This window comes from Poeciliopsis prolifica, unplaced genomic scaffold (genome assembly GCF_027474105.1).
Source record: "Poeciliopsis prolifica strain line A6 unplaced genomic scaffold, Auburn_PproV2 SCAFFOLD042, whole genome shotgun sequence".
Taxonomy (NCBI): Eukaryota; Metazoa; Chordata; class Actinopteri; order Cyprinodontiformes; family Poeciliidae; genus Poeciliopsis; species Poeciliopsis prolifica.
The window spans coordinates 1,629,278-1,647,311 of record NW_026562417.1 but is presented as its reverse complement, the minus strand read 5'-3'; the positions used below and the strand labels follow the sequence as shown (position 1 = coordinate 1,647,311).

Genomic DNA, 18,034 nt, shown 5'->3' with positions numbered 1-18,034 from the left:
GGAGTTTAAAATGGCTCATGGCAAACTGCAGAGAAGGTTTCTTTGTTCAGTGACTTTCTTCAGATCAGTCCTCCAGAAAGGTCAAATTTGTGAAATGCCGACCAAATGATCATCCTGTTGAGATCGTCTGCCATTTTCTGGCTCTCTGGGACTGGATTTGGACACCCATGGTTGCTGTGTAAATTGTCAAAATAGAGCAAACCTGAAGGTGTATGAATACTGTAGCCTGTGTCTCCAAAGCTTGTTTGTTCCCAGGCTAAGGTTAATACTTTCATACCATAGCTGAGCAATAGGGTGTCACAGTAAACCAAGTATTTCTTCAGGGTTACCTGTGGTAACATTTAATCTGTTAAACTCTATTAAATAACTCATTCATTACCTGTGACTTACAGACACATTCAAAAGCAGTCTTGAATAACGAGCAAGGGAAACAAAATGTTCACCATGTTTTCCCTCCCAACCCGTAGAGGAAGAAATACTTTTATTGGTTTAATGGGCATCTTGTGCTGAAACAGAAATCTCCTGCAAGACTCAGAGATAAATTTCAACATTTTATTATCAAAACATCTCAGATGATTCATATTAAAGGGCTTTACATTTCTTCTGTCTGACAGAATATTTGAATAATTATTTTATTTTTTGAATGTTTTTTTTTTTTTTCCATTTCATTAGTGCTGTGATCTACGACATTCACAAAGCCGGAAGAAAACACATGGATTTAGATGGCTTAACTCAAAGGCACTGTATTCTTGATGCTTATCAAATGATACATTTTTTAAAATCATCTTATGGAGTCGTCTTTCTCACATTCATTATAACACATAATCAATACGTCTCTGGGTCGTTCTCCCGGTTTGTACTAGAAAGGCAGGTAGTCGGGAGGCTGACGTATGTCCCTCTTGCCGTAGGTGCTCGAGCCCACGTTTGTCGGGACGTAGACCGTTCCGATGGTGTTACTAGACCGGACCAGGAAGTCTGCTAACCTCTGGGTCACACAGGTAGCTGTGTTGCACTTTCTTTTCTGTAACTGATGACTGAAACGGATGGAGAAAAAAAATAACATTTGCAGTTGCTTTTATCGTGTTTTCACACTATAAAGACTCATGTTCACGAGCGCGTACCTGTTCGTTGCTGTTAGCCACCTCGGCGGTCGCGCGCCCATCAGGCCGAGCAACGGGTCGGAGATTAGCTCAGGCAGTGACCTGCTCTCCTTGTCTATAAGAGCATTTTCTTGTTCGTCGTCGACGGAGGAGCCGAAACTGAAGTACCTGGATTACAGACAGAATAGGGTCAAAGCATTTCACACTGATGATGCCCACTTTAAACTAGCTGCTAGTCCTGAGAGGCCGAGTGAGATGGGGGGAAAGTGGCCACTTAGTTAGCCATGCTGGGGTTGCACAATGGAGAGCTTTCCCATCGAAGCGGTTTGACTTTGTTTCACAGTTACACGTACGAGCTGAGGTGTCTTCCAGTCAGCACATTACCGAGGGAGCTCTGTGGAGCTGTCAGGGTTCGCGTTTCAATGGATTTGATCAGTAAAGCTAAATTATGGAACTGCTGTCCACTTTATAGATTCTCCAGGTTATGGCTTTGCTGCCGCTCACCTGTGGTTTGGAGCGGCTGTGATGCAGCGGAGCAAGACAAGCGCTGCCAGGAGAAACACAGGCACTCTCAGGTGATACATGGTGTTTCTGATGCTGATGACTTCCTGGAGAAACACAAAGGGTTTCAACAATGTTAGACTTTGTTTTCTCCAGTTCTCTAGGGTTAGGGCAACCACTTATTAAAAAGATGCTTGGAAAACATCAATCTGGTAATATAACACTGCATCCATCTATCTGTATTGTTTTATTTGATGCAACTTGAAATGTTCTAAAATGTATAATTACTTTTTTTATAAGATTACAACATGCATCTTTACAGAAATAGTTTTTTGTATAGCATGATATGCAAATTGGTATAGAAAACATTTATGAAAAAAAACAGGCAAAACTCAATAAAAAACTAATTTCAATATGAAGTCAAAAAATAATAGCTGAGATCAGTCATTTCTCACAGGTGTTTAATTATTAATACTGAATCAATAAATACCCAAAGGATTTGATGAGTGAATTGTTTTTTAATCTCAAAATATCAATAGAAAAAATATTGCCATGATTTATAAAAATGTATTATAGCTTTACAGGAAACTGATTTATATTTTTGATAGAATAATCCAGCTTTTCGCTAATGGTTTTAAATTTGGTCAAAATCACTTGCCTTTGAAAATCTTGAAAAAGAAAAACAGTTTAAGTGAAATCTTGCATCAAAAACCAAAACAAGACATCTGCAAAAGTCCAAAATTAAAACAAGAATTTAGTGTCAGTAAAATAATAATGATAATTTTAAAAAAAGGAAAGACATATAGGAACTGGCAGGTACTCACTGAGGGTAACGTTTCGTCCTCGTCTTGTCTGTTGAGCAGTCCGATGGTTTGTCAGGCTGTCACAGTTTATAAGCTCTCTGCTCAAACCACTTGTGACATCAGCTCTCTCCAAATATAGCCAAGCAATTTTATTTTCACGCAGGGTTGGGGTGGGGAACGGAGGAACCTCATGTATATCACATCTGATCCACTCTGATAAATTCAGATTCGTTTTTGGACAGCCACTGCAAATGCACGCACATACAGAGGTACTGGTTTACGTCATCATCACCATCACCTTCTTCGTCACCATTGTCATCAGTCGCCGTGTTGGGACTGACCTGCCGCAAACTCAACAGAGAGCAGAACTCTGTCAAAGTGCTGTTTGCCTTGTGAGGCACCTCATGAATAACAGGTCGCCAAACTTGAGACCCTGAGGGGCTCCAAGGCGATTAATAATAGATTTTATTTAATAATGAATAGTCGCTTATCAGTTTAGTGTGATATGTCATTCACTACAGATTACTTCATAATGTAATGATGAAATGTAAAAGAAACCTAATGTAGAAACTAAGAATGACTTTTTTCAATCCCCAAACTATATGCTTCAAGCTCATTTTAACATTAGGCAAAGCCAAACTGAGTAAATACAACAAAACAAATAAACTTTTAAAGTATGGCTTGTTCAATGGAATAAAAAAAATATCTGTCACCACTATTGGGAAATCATAAATTATATATGATTATTCAAGACTTTTGTTTCAGTTTCACTAGTCAAGAAATTCTTAAAAGTAATACATTGTCCAATCTAAAGATGTTCAATGGCAGATGAGAAACAAAGTCAATAACATTTCTCAAGTGTGGAAAGAGTTGGGAAGTCATTTCCAGGTTTGGGAGTCAAAGTGGGAACCATTATCCACAAATGATATTTAACAAGATGATTCTATGCATCAATGACACATTCAGAAGGTAACAAACTAAGTCACTGTTCGACAATTATGTTGTAATTCTCTTTAAATACATTGTTCTGGATTTTGGCAGGAAGGACTGTGTCCAGCAATGCAAATAAAGTTGTGTGTCCATCAAGGCCTTTGGGAATGCGACCGACCAATGACAAATCTGACTTTATACCTTTATGGCAATTTTTGATGTGGTCGATATGGCTCACTGCCCAGGGCGATATTATGTCAGAGGGTGACTCAGGCAGGTTCTGTCAACTGGGCCACAACAGGTTATCTATTGGCTGTTAGGGATGTCCAGTCAGTAGAGATTGGAGACGTGGCAGTACAACGCCACTGGCTGATGCTGATGGTGGTGTCTGATTTAACATTTCTTTTTAACCCTGAATTCAAAGGCTTGCTGGCCTTAGTTGTATTAGTTTGTGATTTGTTCATGTGGATTTTTAGTCAATTCAATTTCTCTTCACACCAAGACAATTTACAGCATTCAAGATATTTTTCCTACTTTTCTGAGTGATTAGTCATAAATTTTATCTAATGCTTGGAGAGGTGATGTCACACTCTGTGTGTGAGAGACGAGTAGCAGTAAATCTTTGCTAACCTTCCGCTGCCCTCAGTAGCAACTTCCACACCAGGGAAAGTTGCTAGTGTGAGTTGCTAGCAATGTTTCCTGATTAGAAATCGCTAGCCAGATTCTGAGTGCATCTCTGCTTCCTTACAACTACACTTTATCTTAAACAGAGTGATTGTTTTCCATTCACCTCCCAAAGCTTTGCACAAGACTCATAAAAGTTAAAAGGAAACCAGGAAAACAAACTCAATAAAAATTAATTTCTCATACAGTTTGCGTGAAGACTAAAACATAGATTACCTAGATTTACCTCAATCTCACTGGACACTGATGTTTAATTGATTGCAATCCAATGAAAACCCAACTGTAATTAATATTTGACCGCTGCCTACGATTCAGGCAGCCTATATTTTTTCTTGTCAGAGGAATGGAGGGAAATTGTCATCCTGACCCATGGATCACCCAGGACCGCTAAGGAGGCAGATTTTTCCCAGTAAGTAGGAACATTTCTGCTTCAAGAAAACAAAGTAAAGGCGTTTTTATTGCAAATTTACTCACATTTGGATTGAATGCAAACACCAGTCCTCATAAGCTGCATAAATGTCCAGCATGGTTTGTTTCTGCTTATGGTGTCGAACATGATTGAGATCAAAAGTCGCCAGGAGATGATAGGTAAACCTGCACCCTGCACCCACAGATTTAATGACTGTGGTCTCTAATAATAATTGAGAGGATCCATTCTGTAGTGTTGACAGTGGATTATGTCCAAACGTCCCTATTCCTGTAGATGATTCTGGGGCGAAGGTGTTTCAAGAGAGAGAGCATGGTGTATGCATCACTTTCTAGGTCCACCCAGCTCATGACGCATCAGCAAACACAAATAAACAGCGTCAACCAAGCTCCGCTGGGAATACAAACGGAGATCAAAATTAATTGTATGGAAATGAGCGACTCTTTCGTCAATCGAGATGTTTACATTTTTGCTGTTTTGTTTAAATAAGCAGACCGGTTTTCACTTTGGTACTAAATGATCATTTTTATTAAACTTGTAGAAGTAATGATGTGGAGTTCTTAGAACCTTCATAGGACAGTAGATATAACAACAAATATTGAGATTTTCTTTATAAAATGCGAAACACATTGCTTTCTTTCTTGACATGATAGGAAAGTCAAAAGACCACAGTCAAAACATCAGGAAGTGAATTGTGCAGCAACACAAGTCTAGTTCAATCATTTTTGCTTTCAAAATGACAGAGAAGTACATGTAGAAAAAGGTCAGTATATTAAATTGTGGAGTAAAACGAACTGCATTACATCATAACCAATATGGAGGTAAACAGACCTAGCAAGAAAAGACTAACTTGAATTGCCTCCTTCATTGCACAACTTAAGAAATAATTATCTTTTATTAAGGTTTTGTTGACAACATTTTCTGATCATCTATAAGAAAGAAAAACAACTCACCTGAAGTTTCTGTCTGATTCCCGTCATATACATTTATGAAAAATAGACTATTATGTACAAAGAGTCACTCAGTTCGGACTATTTCCCCTCATTTGTCCAAGGCTTTCTCAACTCCAGTAGCGTCTGTTTTGTCAGAAGACACTTTGGGACTTGTGGACCCAGCACTGCTCTTCTCCTGAGTGTCCAGCTGAACCATAATTCCACTTTCCTTTGCTGCTCTGGGTTGTTGCAGCTCTGTTCATCCTGTTGACATCCTCTGCCATTTTCTGGCTCTCTGGGACTGGATTTGGACACCCATCGTTGTTGTGTAAATTGACAAAATAGAGCAAACCTGAAGGTGTATGAATATTGTAGCCTGTGTCTCCAAAGTTTGTTTGTTCCCAGGCTAAGTTTAAAACTTTCATACCATAGGTGAGCAATAGGGTGTCAGAATACCAAGCATTTCTTTAGTTTTACCTGTTGTAACATTTACTGTATTAAACTGTATTAAATAGCTCATTCATCACCACATTCAAAAGCAGTCTTAAATAATGAGCAAGGGACACAAAATGCTCATTGTGTTTTCTACCCCAACCTGTTGAGGAAGAAATGCTTTTATTGATTTAATTGGCATCTTGTGCTGAAACAGACATTTCCTGCAAGAATTTTCTGTGAGAAGCAAAACTTTTCTTCATTTCATTGTGCTATGATTAATGAGATTCTCAAAGGTGGAAGAAAAGATTCATGGATCCAGATGGCTTAGATCAAAGGCACTGTATTCTTAAAGCTTATAAAATCATAAAGAAAAAAAAATCATTTTATGGTGTGATTTATTACCAGTCGTCATTCATTCATTCACTGTTACACATGATCATTAGGTCACTGGGTTTTTTTTTCTCAGTTTGTCCTAAACAGGCAGCTGGACGGGAGGCTGATGTATGTCCCTCTAGCCATTGAAGTACGTGATCAGGTCTACTTTTTTTATTTGTCCTTTGCTGAGAGCGCTCATGACATCTTCTAACCAGTTTTTCAAACAGCTTGATGTTTTGCACGATCTCAATACAGGACGACTGAAACAGATAAAACCTGATGTTGAAAAAACAAAAGAAGACATGTTTTTACATGACAAAAACTTGTGTTCACGAGCGCGTACCTGTTTGCTGCTGTGAGCCCCCTCTGAGGCCGCGCGCCCCCGAGGCCGAGGAACGGGTCAGAGATTAGCTCAGGCAGTGACCCGCTCTCCTTGTCTGCAAGACCATTTTCTTGCTTGTCGTCGGAGGAAGAGTCGAGACTGAAAAGGCTCCTCCTGGATTACAGATAGACAAGGGTCAAAGCATTTCACACTGATGATACCCTCTTTGAACTTGCTGCTAGTCCTGAGAGACCGAGTAAGATGGGAGAAAGTGGTTATTGAGTCAGCCATCCTAGGGTTGCACAATGGAGAGCTTTCTCAAGCCCTTTTTGCACTGGAGGGAACGGGCTTGGCCCAGCCCGGCTCCGTTTGACCCGATCCTATTGGTCTTATAGGTTTGGTTGTTTGCATTGAGCGAGATCGTCACGTAAATCCAGTTCTTGCAAAAACTAACGATGCGATCTCTCCAGTAACTGCAGAAAAGTTTCCATCTTGGGTCTGCCATCCAGCTCCAAGTATATGTGCTTGTCATTAAATGACCAAGGAAAAAATTTACCACAGCATTACATTTAACAGCCAGCTGAACTACCGCTTTGGTTTGCAGGAATATCCCCTCATGAGCAGCAACAGATGCAAAAATCAACTCATTCACACCCTTACCGACTTCAGTTGGAGAACTGTTATCTACTCTTAGCATAAAATATTTGCCGGAAGAGGCGATTGTAATCCTTGTAGAGCAGAAATTCATCATTCAGATCTGTGGTGCTCTAGACACAGAAATGAAAGAATCTCAAAATTTAAGATTATTAGACATTTTTGGTATAATTATGCTCCTTTGTGTTGGAGGCCGTTTGGTTGCAAATCTGAAGATACAGGAAATATAACAAGTTGCCATTGGTGGCGCTATTGCTGTGCACAAGAGATGTGAGCTGGCCCTGTAAAGAAGGCGAGGCTCCCCATTGGAAAATATAAGTTGCCATGTGCTACTTCCAGTTATCTGCTTGAATATCAAGTTCAAAATGCCAACAAGATCAAGTTCAAAACCCTGAGATTATGATTGTGTGGAACTGATGCAGACCAGGAAGTTGAAATATTCATTCAGGATATCGCAGATAAATGGATAATAGTTTAGGTGAAAACATTACATTTCATCATTTATATCCAAACAGCTATTTAGGTTCGCGTTTCAATGGATTTGATCAATAAAGCTAAATTATGTCCACTTCATAGATTCTCCAGGTTATGGCTTTGCTGCCACTCACCTGTGGCTTGGAGCGGCTGCGATGCAGCGGAGCAAGACAAGCGCTGCCAGGAGAAACACAGGCACTCTCAGGTGATACATGGTGTTTCTGATGCTGATGACTTCCTGGAGAAACACAAAGGGTTTCAACAACGTTAGACTTTGTTTAACGTTAGGGCAACCACTTATTAAAAAGATGCGTGAAAAAAATCAGTCTGGTAATATAACACTCCATCATCCACCTGTATTGTTTTATTTGATGCAACTTGAAATGTTCTAAAATGTATAATTACTTTTTTGTCTTTACAGAAATGTTTATTGGATGGTATAATATGTAAACTGGTAAAGGAAAACATTTATAAAAAAAAAAACACAATAAAAAAAAACCCAGATGTCAATGTGAAGTTAAAAATGAATAAAAGCTGAGATCAGTCATTTCTCACAGGTGTTTAATTATTAATACTGAATCAAAAAATACCCCAAGGATTTGATGAGTGAATAATTTTTTTAATCTCAAAATGTGAGTGCAAACATGTGTTTGTCATGATTTATAAAATAAAAAAAATCTCAGTGTACAAAGCCACCATAAATGTTTCCATTATGGTCTTATGTTAAAAAGTAAGGGACATGTAGAGTCTTAAGGAATTGGATCAGCAGGTTTTCAACACGAGAGAATAAATGGGCAGATTTCTTATAGAGCTGAGCTGTGTGGATTGAATGATTATCTCTATTATTACACTAATGGAGATAAACTATAAATCAGCTTTGCATGAAACTGATTAATAGTTTTTTATAGTATAAACCAGCTTTTTGCTAATGGTTTAACATTTGCATCCTTTCTTGCTCGGTAAAAATCACATGCCTTTGAAAATCTTGAAAAAGTAAAAGAGATTAAGCAGAAATCTTCCATCAAAAACAAAAACATTTGTAAAAGTCCAAACTTAAATCAAGAAATTAATATGAGTAAAAAAAAGGAAAACATACTGGAACTGGAAGGTTCCTATAAACTCACTGGGTGTAACGTTTCGTCCTCGTCTGTCTGTTGAGCAGTCCAATGGTTTGTCAGGCTGTCACAGTTTATAAGCTCTCTGCTCGAACCACTTGTGACATCAGCTCTCTCCAAATATAGCCAAGCAATTTTCTTTTCTTTCAGGGTTGTGGGGAAAAGGGTGGGGCTCTTGTACGTTCAGATTTGTTTTTGGACAGCCACATGCAGAGGCATTGCTGCACGTCATCATCACCATCACCTCCTTCATCACTGTGTCAAAGAACTGTTTGCCTTGTGAGACACCTCATGAAGAACAGGTCGCCAAACTTGACACCCTGAGGGACTCCAAGACGATTAATAATAGATTTGATTTAATAATGAATAGCCACTTATCAGTTTAGCGTGAGATGTAATTCACTACAGATTTATTCATAGTGTAATGATGAAGTGTAAAAAAAAAACAACAACCATAAAATACTGCATGTATGCGACAGTGAAACTCAATAAAGAAATGAAAAATTTCTTTATTGATTGTTTAGATTTTGATTGTTTTTAATGGACAATCTAAAAGCTCCAACCTAATTTTCACAATAATTGGCATATTTTGCTAAAACAGACATGTCTTGCAAGAATTTTTTGTGAGAAGCAAAATTTTTCTTCATATCATTAGTTCTGTGATTTACGATACACAAAGCTGGAAGAAAAGATACATGGATTCAGATGGCTTAGGTCATAGCCAATCTGAGAAAATACAATGAAACAGTTTTCAAAGTATGATTCTTTAATGGAATAAAAACATGGAAAAAGCTATTGCTTTTTTCACATTAGGGCAGGTTGATCTGGATACATTTCCCCCAAATGTGTCAAAAAAATTTTCCATCATAGCTTGACAAAGTTAAATTTGGATACATTTTCAACAAATGTATCAAAAATCTTCCGTTATTGTTTGACAAAGTTAAATTTGGATAAATGGGCACGCTAACATCACATTTGCATGTGCAAATGCGGCCTTCTTGTTGGCTTTATTGGCTTTCCTCTTTGAGTTACCAGGACAGGTAGAGAGGACAAAGTCGTATTTCAGACGTAAATAAAACAATGCTATGCACTTTGTTGTCTTCCTAATATAATGGACTTGTAAGTTTTCATGGATTTCCAAGCGTTCCTGAATTAAGGAGATGGTGGCTTGTAAATATTTGTCGCTACCAGTTAAAGCTAACGCCACATAGCAAAGTTTATAGCCTTCACTTCACTCTGGATACAAAACTAATAAAACGAAATAACACGGAGACCTTAAGGAACACGACCATATTTTTCTTAAAGTAACTACTCTGAACCTGAACAGTCAGCTGAACTAGAACTCCCACACCAGAACTGCCCTACAGTTAAGCTTTGGGCTTGTTGCGCTTCCTCATGTTTCAGAAGCAAAAACCCTGAACCTAAAATCCCCCATTACTTGGTCTCTGACACAAATAATAGTAAACACACATAATTTATTTGAAAATAAGCTAAAAACGTTGATTGTTAGAATTGATGAAAAATGTTTAGATACTTAAATAGCACATTTTTACAAGAAAAATATCCCAGAATATAGCCTACTAGCATAAGCTGAAGCTTATGTTACCCACAAGGTTTAAAGAAAGTAAAACTCACCTTTGTATCTGTGGATGTATAACAAAGTGTACATCTTAAAACCTTTCTCCAGCTTACTTGTTGGCGCTTCGGATTGTGTATATTATTAATTGTTATCTTGGCCAAGACCTATACCAAAAAGTGTACACATACTAATTTAACAACTATTAAGAAATTCACCTACGGAATAATTTTTAATACATTTATCTACATATTAAAGACAGAACAGAAAGAAAGGTCAGAGCAGACAGAAAAGTGCAAAGGCACAAAGCGATGGCTTATTGATGACATCTCCAAGCAAAAAGTCTGAGCTTGAAGTGCTTCTGTGGTTAAAGAGAAACAAAGATACTACACCTCATGCACTTAGGTATCATGTTCTTTCCTTTAAAGTTATCTACTGCTTTGTGTGTGTCCATTGCAGAAAATCTAGGTGAAATACACAAAGAATCATGGTTGTGAAGTGAAAATATGTGAAAACATTGAAGAGGTGTGGATGGGTTTGCAAAGACCAGATAAAGTGCTACCATCTTGATGTTGGGTGATGTGCAATGTTGGTTTTCCACGAAAGTCCCAATTGGAGTCTCGTTTGACCAGAGTTCCGTCTTTCATATTTGTCTTTGTTCACACTGGAATGTTTTTAACTTTTTGTGCCCTACCTTAACAAAAGGTTGGGCACAAGTTCCAGAGGGAAAATTTTACAGTTACATATTAACATGTGCAGCAAAACCCCTCAAAACAATAACGTATTAGCCAAACTGCAAACCTTACCTACAACCTCAAATTCTGCAGCACCTTAAGTGTCTGCAGGTGCATAAAGTTGATCAAAACTAATCTCTTGTGAAGATTTTATGTGCAGTCCTATGTTTAGCTCCACCTACAGGTCTGGGGGAGTAAAAACAGTGTTCTGTCCTGCTTTCGGCGTTTCTGTGTGGCTCAAAACACTTCGAGGAACATTTTCAACTGGAGATGTGGGTATTTTTAAAAACAACGACCCATTTTATAAAACAATAAAAACATCCTCAAGTGGATGGAGTCTAAAATGGGTCATGGCAAACTGCAGAGAAGGTTTCTTCTGGGTTTCTTTCTTCACTGACTTTCTTCCGATCAGTCCTCCAGAAAGGTCACATTTGTGAAATTTCGACCAAATGATCATCCTGTTGACATTCTCTGCCATTTTCTGGCTCTCTGGGACTGGATTTGGACACCCATCGTTGTTGTGTAAATTGACGAAATAGAGCAAACCTGAAGGTGTATGAATATTGTAGCCAGTGTCTCCAAAGCTTGTTTGTTCCCATGCTAAGTTTAATACTTTCATACCATAGGTGAGCAATAGGGTGTCAGTATACCAAGCATTTCTTTAGGCTTACCTTTGGTAACATTTACTGTATTAAACTGTATTAAATAGCTCATTCATCACCACATTCAAAAGCAGTCTTAAATAATGAGCAAGGGACACAAAATGCTCATTGTGTTTTCTACCCCAACCTGTTGAGGAAGAAATGCATTTATTGATTTAATTGGCATCTTGTACTGAAACAGACATTTCCTGCAAGATTTTTCAGTAAGAAGCAAAACTTTTCTTCATTTCATTGTGCTATGATTAATGAGATTCACAAAGGTGGAAGAAATGATACATGGATTCAGATGGCTTAGATCAAAGGCACTGTATTCTTAAAGCTTATAAAATCATAAAGAAAAAATCATGTTATGGTGTAATTTATTACCAGTCGTCATTTATTCAATCACTGTTACACATGATCATTAGGTCAATGGCGTATTCTCCCAGTTTGTCCTAGACATTTAACTGCTTGGAAGGGTGATGTTTGCCCGTCTTGCCATTGAATTTTTTTTGTCCTTTCTTGAGTTGGGCCTCCTTCTGTTTTAACTTTTCCTTTTTCATCTTTAAACGAAGACTGAAACAGATTAAATGTGGCGTTAAAAAAGCAAAAAGACATATTTTTACACTACAAAACTCATGTTCACGAGCGCGTACCTGGACATTTGTGCGAACCCCAACCGCGAACGACTGAATCAGATAAAACATGATGTTGAAAAAACAAAAGAAGACATGTTTTTACACGACATAAACTTGTGTTCACGAGTGCGTACCTTTTTGCTGCTGTGACCCCCATCTGAGGTTGCGCGCCCCCGAGGCCGAGGGACGGGTCGGAGATTAGCTCAGGCAGTGACCCGCTCTCCTTGTCTGCAAGACCATTTTCTTGCTTGTCGTCGGAGGAAGAGCCTAGACTGAAAAGGCTCCTCCTGGATTACAGATAGACAAGGGTCAAAGCATTTCACACTGATGATACCCTCTTTGAACGAGCTGCTAGTCCTGAGAGACCGAGTGAGATGGGAGAAAGTGGTTATTGAGTCAGCCATCCTAGGGTTGCACAATGGAGAGCTTTCTCAAGCCCTTTTTGCACTGGAGGGAACGGGCTTGGCCCAGCCCAGCTCCGTTCCATCCGGTCCTATTAGACTTATAGCTTTTGTCGTTTGCATTGAGTGAGATCGTCACGTAAATCCAGTTCTTGCTAAAACTAGCAATGCGATCTCCCCAGTAACTGCAGAACAGTTTTCTTCTTGGGTCTGCCATCCAGCTCCAATTATATGCGTTTGTCAGTAAGTAACTGAAGGAAAAATTTACCACGGCTTTACATTTAACAGCCAGCTGAACTACCGTTGCAGTTTGCGGGATCTCCTCGCTTTAGCAACGTCAGATGTGAAAACCCACTCCTTTTACCGACTTCAGTTGGAGAACTGTTATCTACATTTAGCATAAAATATTTGCCGGAAGAGGCGATTGTAATCCCTGTAGAGCGGAAATTCATCATTCAGATCTGTGGTGCTCTAGACACAGAAAAGAAAGAATCTCTAAATTTAAGATTATTAGACATTTTTGGTATAATTATACTCCTGTGTGTTGGAGGCTGTTTGGTTGTAAATCTGAAGATAAAGGAAATATAACAAATATATAACCAGTCGCCATTGCTGTGCACAAGAGATGTGAGCTGGCCCTGTAAAGAAGGCGAGGCTCCCCACTGGAAAATATAAGTTGCCATGTGCTACTTCCAGTTATCTGCTTGAATATTATTTTATTTGACTTGGTGTATCATACGCAAGAAGATCAAGTTCAAAACCCTGAGATTATGATCTTGTAGAACTGCTGCAGACCAAGAAGTTGAGATATTCATTCAGGATATCGCAGATAAATGGATAATAGTTTAGGTGAAAACATTACATTTTATCATTTATGTCCAAACAGCTATTTAGGTTCGCGTTTCAATGGATTTGATCAATAAAGCTAAATTATGTCCACTTCATAGATTCTCCAGTTTATGGCTTTGCTGCCGCTCACCTGTGGCTTGGAGCGGCTGCGATGCAGCGGAGCAAGACAAGCGCTGCCAGGAGAAACACAGGCACTCTCAGGTGATACATGGTGTTTCTGATGCTGATGACTTCCTGGAGAAACACAAAGGGTTTCAACAACGTCAGACTTTGTTTTCTCCAGTTCTCTACAGTCAGGGTTAGGGCAACCACTTATTAAAAAGATGCGTGAAAAAAATCAGTCTGGTAATATAACACTCCATCATCCACCTGTATTGTTTTATTTGATGCAACTTGAAATGTTCTAAAATGTATAATTACTTTTTCATCAGATCGCAACATGCATCTTTACAGAAATGGTTTTTGTATAGTATGATATGCAATTTGGTAAAGAATAACACACAAAAAAAAACATTTATTTAAAAAAAAAAACAGATAAAACACTATATGAAGTTAAAAAATAATAAAAGCTGAGATCAGTCATTTCTCATATGTGTTTAATTATTAATACTGAATCAATAAAACGGATTTGATGAGTGAATTTTTTTTATCTCAAAATATATGTGGAAACATGCAAACATGTTTCCACTTTTTCTATTGTCATAATTTAAAAAGAAAAAACATTTCAGCTTTGAATGAAACTGATTAATAGTTATGTCAGAATAAACCAGCTTTTTGCTAATGGTTTAACATTTGCATCCTTTCTTGCTCGGTAAAAATCACTTGCCTTTGAAAATATTGAAAAAGAAAAAGAGATTTAGCAGAAATCTTGCTTCAAAAACTAAAACAAACATTTTTCAAAGTCCAAACTTAAATAAAGAAATTAATGTGAGTAAAAACAGAAAGACATACTGGAACTGGAAGGTTCCTATACTCACTGGGTGTAACGTTTTGTCCTCGTCTGTCTGTTGAGCAGTCCAATGGTTTGTCAGGCTGTCACAGTTTATAAGCGCTCTGCTCGAACCACTTGTGACATCAGCTCTCTCCTAATAGAACAAAGTGATTTTATTTTCACGCAGGATTGAGGGGGGAAAAGGAGGGACTCATGAATAAGAGGTCACCAAACTTGAGACCCTGAGGGACTCCAAGGGGATTAATAATAAATTTCATTTAATAATGAATAGCCGCTTATCATTTTAGCGTGAGATGTCATTCATTGCAGATTTATTCATAATGCAATGATGAAGTGTAAAAAAATAACAAAATACTGCATGCATGTGACAGTGAAACCAAATAAAGAAATTAACAGTTATTGTTTTTAATGGACAAACTAAATGTTCCAAGCTACTTTTAACATCAGGCAAAGCCAATCTGAGTCAATGCCACAAATCAGTTTTCAAAGTACAATTTCTTAATAGAATAAAACATGGAAAAAGTTATTGCTTTTTCACTTTAGGCCATTTTGATTTGGATACATTTTCCCCTAATGTTGCAAAAATCTTCCATCATAGCCAAAGTTTAATTTGGATAAATGGGTTCTTTGCTCCTCCCGCGCTGATGTCACATTTGCATGCGCAATGCAACCTTCTTGTTTCAGTTCAGAGTTACCATGACAGCTTGAGAGGACAAAGTCGTATTTCAGACGCAAATAAAACAATGCTATGCACTTTGTTGTCTTCCTAATATAATGGGCTTTTAAGTTTTTATGGATTTCCAAGCAGTCCTGAATTAAGAAGACTTCATTCCGGATCAGCTCCTTCAGCCTAAAGAAGGTAAAGGAGCCATCCTGTGTCATTTCCATGGAATCACTTCTGTATTCAGCCTAAAAGAGCTAGTGTATGGGAACGAGAGAGTAGACCAAAGTCAGACAGCCGAGCAACTGATCTTCCTGTACTCACTGCTGTAAACACCATCCTGCTTCACAAGAAGCATGCAAAATTAATAAAACGAAATAACACGGAGAGCTTCTGGAACACGGCCATATTTGTCTAAAAGCAACAACTCTGAACCTGAACAGTCAGCTGAACTAGAACTCCGACAACAGAGATGCTCTGCTGTTAAGCTATGGATTTGTCGTGCTTCCTCATGTTTCAGAATCAAAATGCTGTATGTATGACGAGGCGTACATTTTAAAACCTTTCTCCAGCTTACTTATTAGGGCTTCGGATTGACGTACATTTTTATTGTTCCGTAGGCCAAGCCCTGCAAGCACCTAATGTATTAGTTTGTTTTCAATAGTCCGGACACAACAGAGCGGCTTTACCTCAAACGCGGAAGCTGACGTGCAAAGAACCCATTTCCCCGTAATGTATCAAAAATCTTCCATCATCCCCAAAGTTACATTTTGTCATTTGGGAAAACCAGACTAAATCACTGTTTGATGATTATGTTGTAATTCTCTTTAAATAATTTTTTTTGGGTTTTGGCAGGAAGGACTGTGTCCAGCAATGCAAATAAAGTTGTGTGTCCATCAAGGCCTTTGGGAATGCGACCGACCAATGACAAATCTGACTTTATACCTTTATGGCAGTTTTTGATGTGGTCGATATGGCTCACTGCCCAGGGCGATATTATGTCAGAGGGTGACACAGGCAGGTTCTGTAAACTGGGCCACAACAGGTTATCTATTGGCTGTTAGGGATGTCCAGTCAGTAGAGATTGGAGACGTGGCAGTACAACGCCACTGGCTGATGCTGATGGTGGTGTCTGATTTAACATTTCTTTTTAACCCTGAATTCAAAGGCTTGCTGGCCTTAGTTGTATTAGTTTGTGATTTGTTCATGTGGATTTTAAGTCAATTCAATTTCTCTTCACACCAAGACAATTTACAGCATTCAAGATATTTTTCCTACTTTTCTGAGTGATTGGTCATAAATTTTATGTAATGCTTGGAGAGGTGATGTCACACTCTGTGTGTGAGAGACGAGTAGCAGTAAATCTTTGCTAACCTTCCGCTGCCCTCAGTAGCAACTTCCACACCAGGGAAAGTTGCTAGTGTGAGTTGCTAGCAATGTTTCCTGATTAGAAATCGCTCCAGCACAACCAGCCAGATTGTGAGTGCATCTCTGCTTCCTCACAACTACACTTTATCTTAAACAGCGATAGAATGATTCTTTTTCCATTCACCTCCCAAAGCTTTGCACAAGACTCATAAAAGTTAAAAGGAAACCAGGAAAACAAACTCAATAAATATTAATTTCACATACAGTTTGCGTGAAGACTAAAACATAGATTACCTAGATTTACCTCAATCTCACTGGACACTGATGTTCAATTGATTGCAATCCAATGAAAACCCAACTGTAATTAATATTTGACCACTGCCTACGATTCAGGCAGCCTATATTTTTTCTTGTCAGAGGAATGGAGGGAAATTGTCATCCTGACCCATGGATCACCCAGGACCGCTAAAGAGGCAGATTTTTCCCAGTAAGTAGGAACATTTCTGCTTCAAGAAACAAAGTAAAGCGTTTTTATTGTCTTTACTCACATTTGGATTGAATGCAAACACCAGTCCTCATAAGCTGCATAAATGTCCAGCATGGTTTGTTTCTGCTTATGGTGTCGAACATGATTGAGATCAAAAGTCGCCAGGAGATGATGGTAAACCTGCACCCTGCACCCACAGATTTAATGACTGTGGTCTCTAATAATAATTGAGAGGATCCATTCTGTAGTGTTGACAGTGGATTATGTCCAAACGTCCCTATTCCTGTAGATGTTTCTGGGGCGAAGGTGTTTCAAGAGAGAGAGCATGTGCATGTAAGGTGTATGCATCACTTTCTAGGTCCACCCAGCTCATGACGCATCAGCAAACACAAATAAACAGCGTCAACCAAGCTCCGCTGGGAATACAAACGGAGATCAAAATTAATTGTATGGAAATGAGCGACTCTTTCGTCAATCGAGATGTTTACATTTTTGCTGTTTTGTTTAAATAAGCAGACCGGTTTTCACTTTGGTACTAAATATCATTTTTATTAAACTTGTAGAAGTGGAGTAAACTTGAATGATGTGGAGTTCTTAGAACCTTCATAGGACAGTAGACATAGCAACAAATATTGAGAGATTTTCTTTGTATAATGTGAAACACATTGCTTTCTTTCTTGACATGATAGGAAAGTCAAAAGACCGCAGTCAAAAAATCAGGAAGTGAATTGTGCAGCTACACAAGTCTAGTTCATCCTTAGAAACAATTTCCAGATGATTGAAAGTGTTGCATTAATCCTTTCAAACAATTATAGACAAATATACACATGGTGGGTGAATGTCCAACCACAATATTGCTGCATGAGGAAACTCATTATATACATGGCATATTTATAAGAGCATTCTAAAATCTAAATCTAAAATCTAAACATGTCAAACAGGAAGTAAAGCTTGGGCACAGATTGGTCATCCAGA

General features: G+C 38.4%; 1 protein-coding gene across 1 annotated transcript; it reads right to left on the bottom strand.

Moving 5' to 3' along the window:
- Positions 1-859: 859 nt before the first annotated feature.
- LOC129376059 (islet amyloid polypeptide-like) lies at positions 860-2,717 on the bottom strand. Its single transcript, XM_055055488.1, has 4 exons — positions 2,703-2,717; positions 1,605-1,708; positions 1,122-1,268; positions 860-1,034 (listed from the first exon to the last, which is right to left on the bottom strand). The coding sequence occupies exons 1-4, from the start codon at positions 2,715-2,717 to the stop codon at positions 860-862; spliced, it is 441 nt and encodes a 146-aa protein (XP_054911463.1).
- Positions 2,718-18,034: the final 15,317 nt, after the last annotated feature.

Excerpts from the sequence above, each read along its gene's own strand:
- LOC129376059 (XM_055055488.1), bottom strand. Across the intron at positions 1,269-1,604 it reads ACAGCCGCTCCAAACCACAG|GTACTTCAGTTTCGGCTCCT; the intron begins GTGAGCGGCAGC and ends TCTGTAATCCAG. Across the intron at positions 1,035-1,121 it reads TGGCTAACAGCAACGAACAG|TCATCAGTTACAGAAAAGAA; the intron begins GTACGCGCTCGT and ends CATCCGTTTCAG.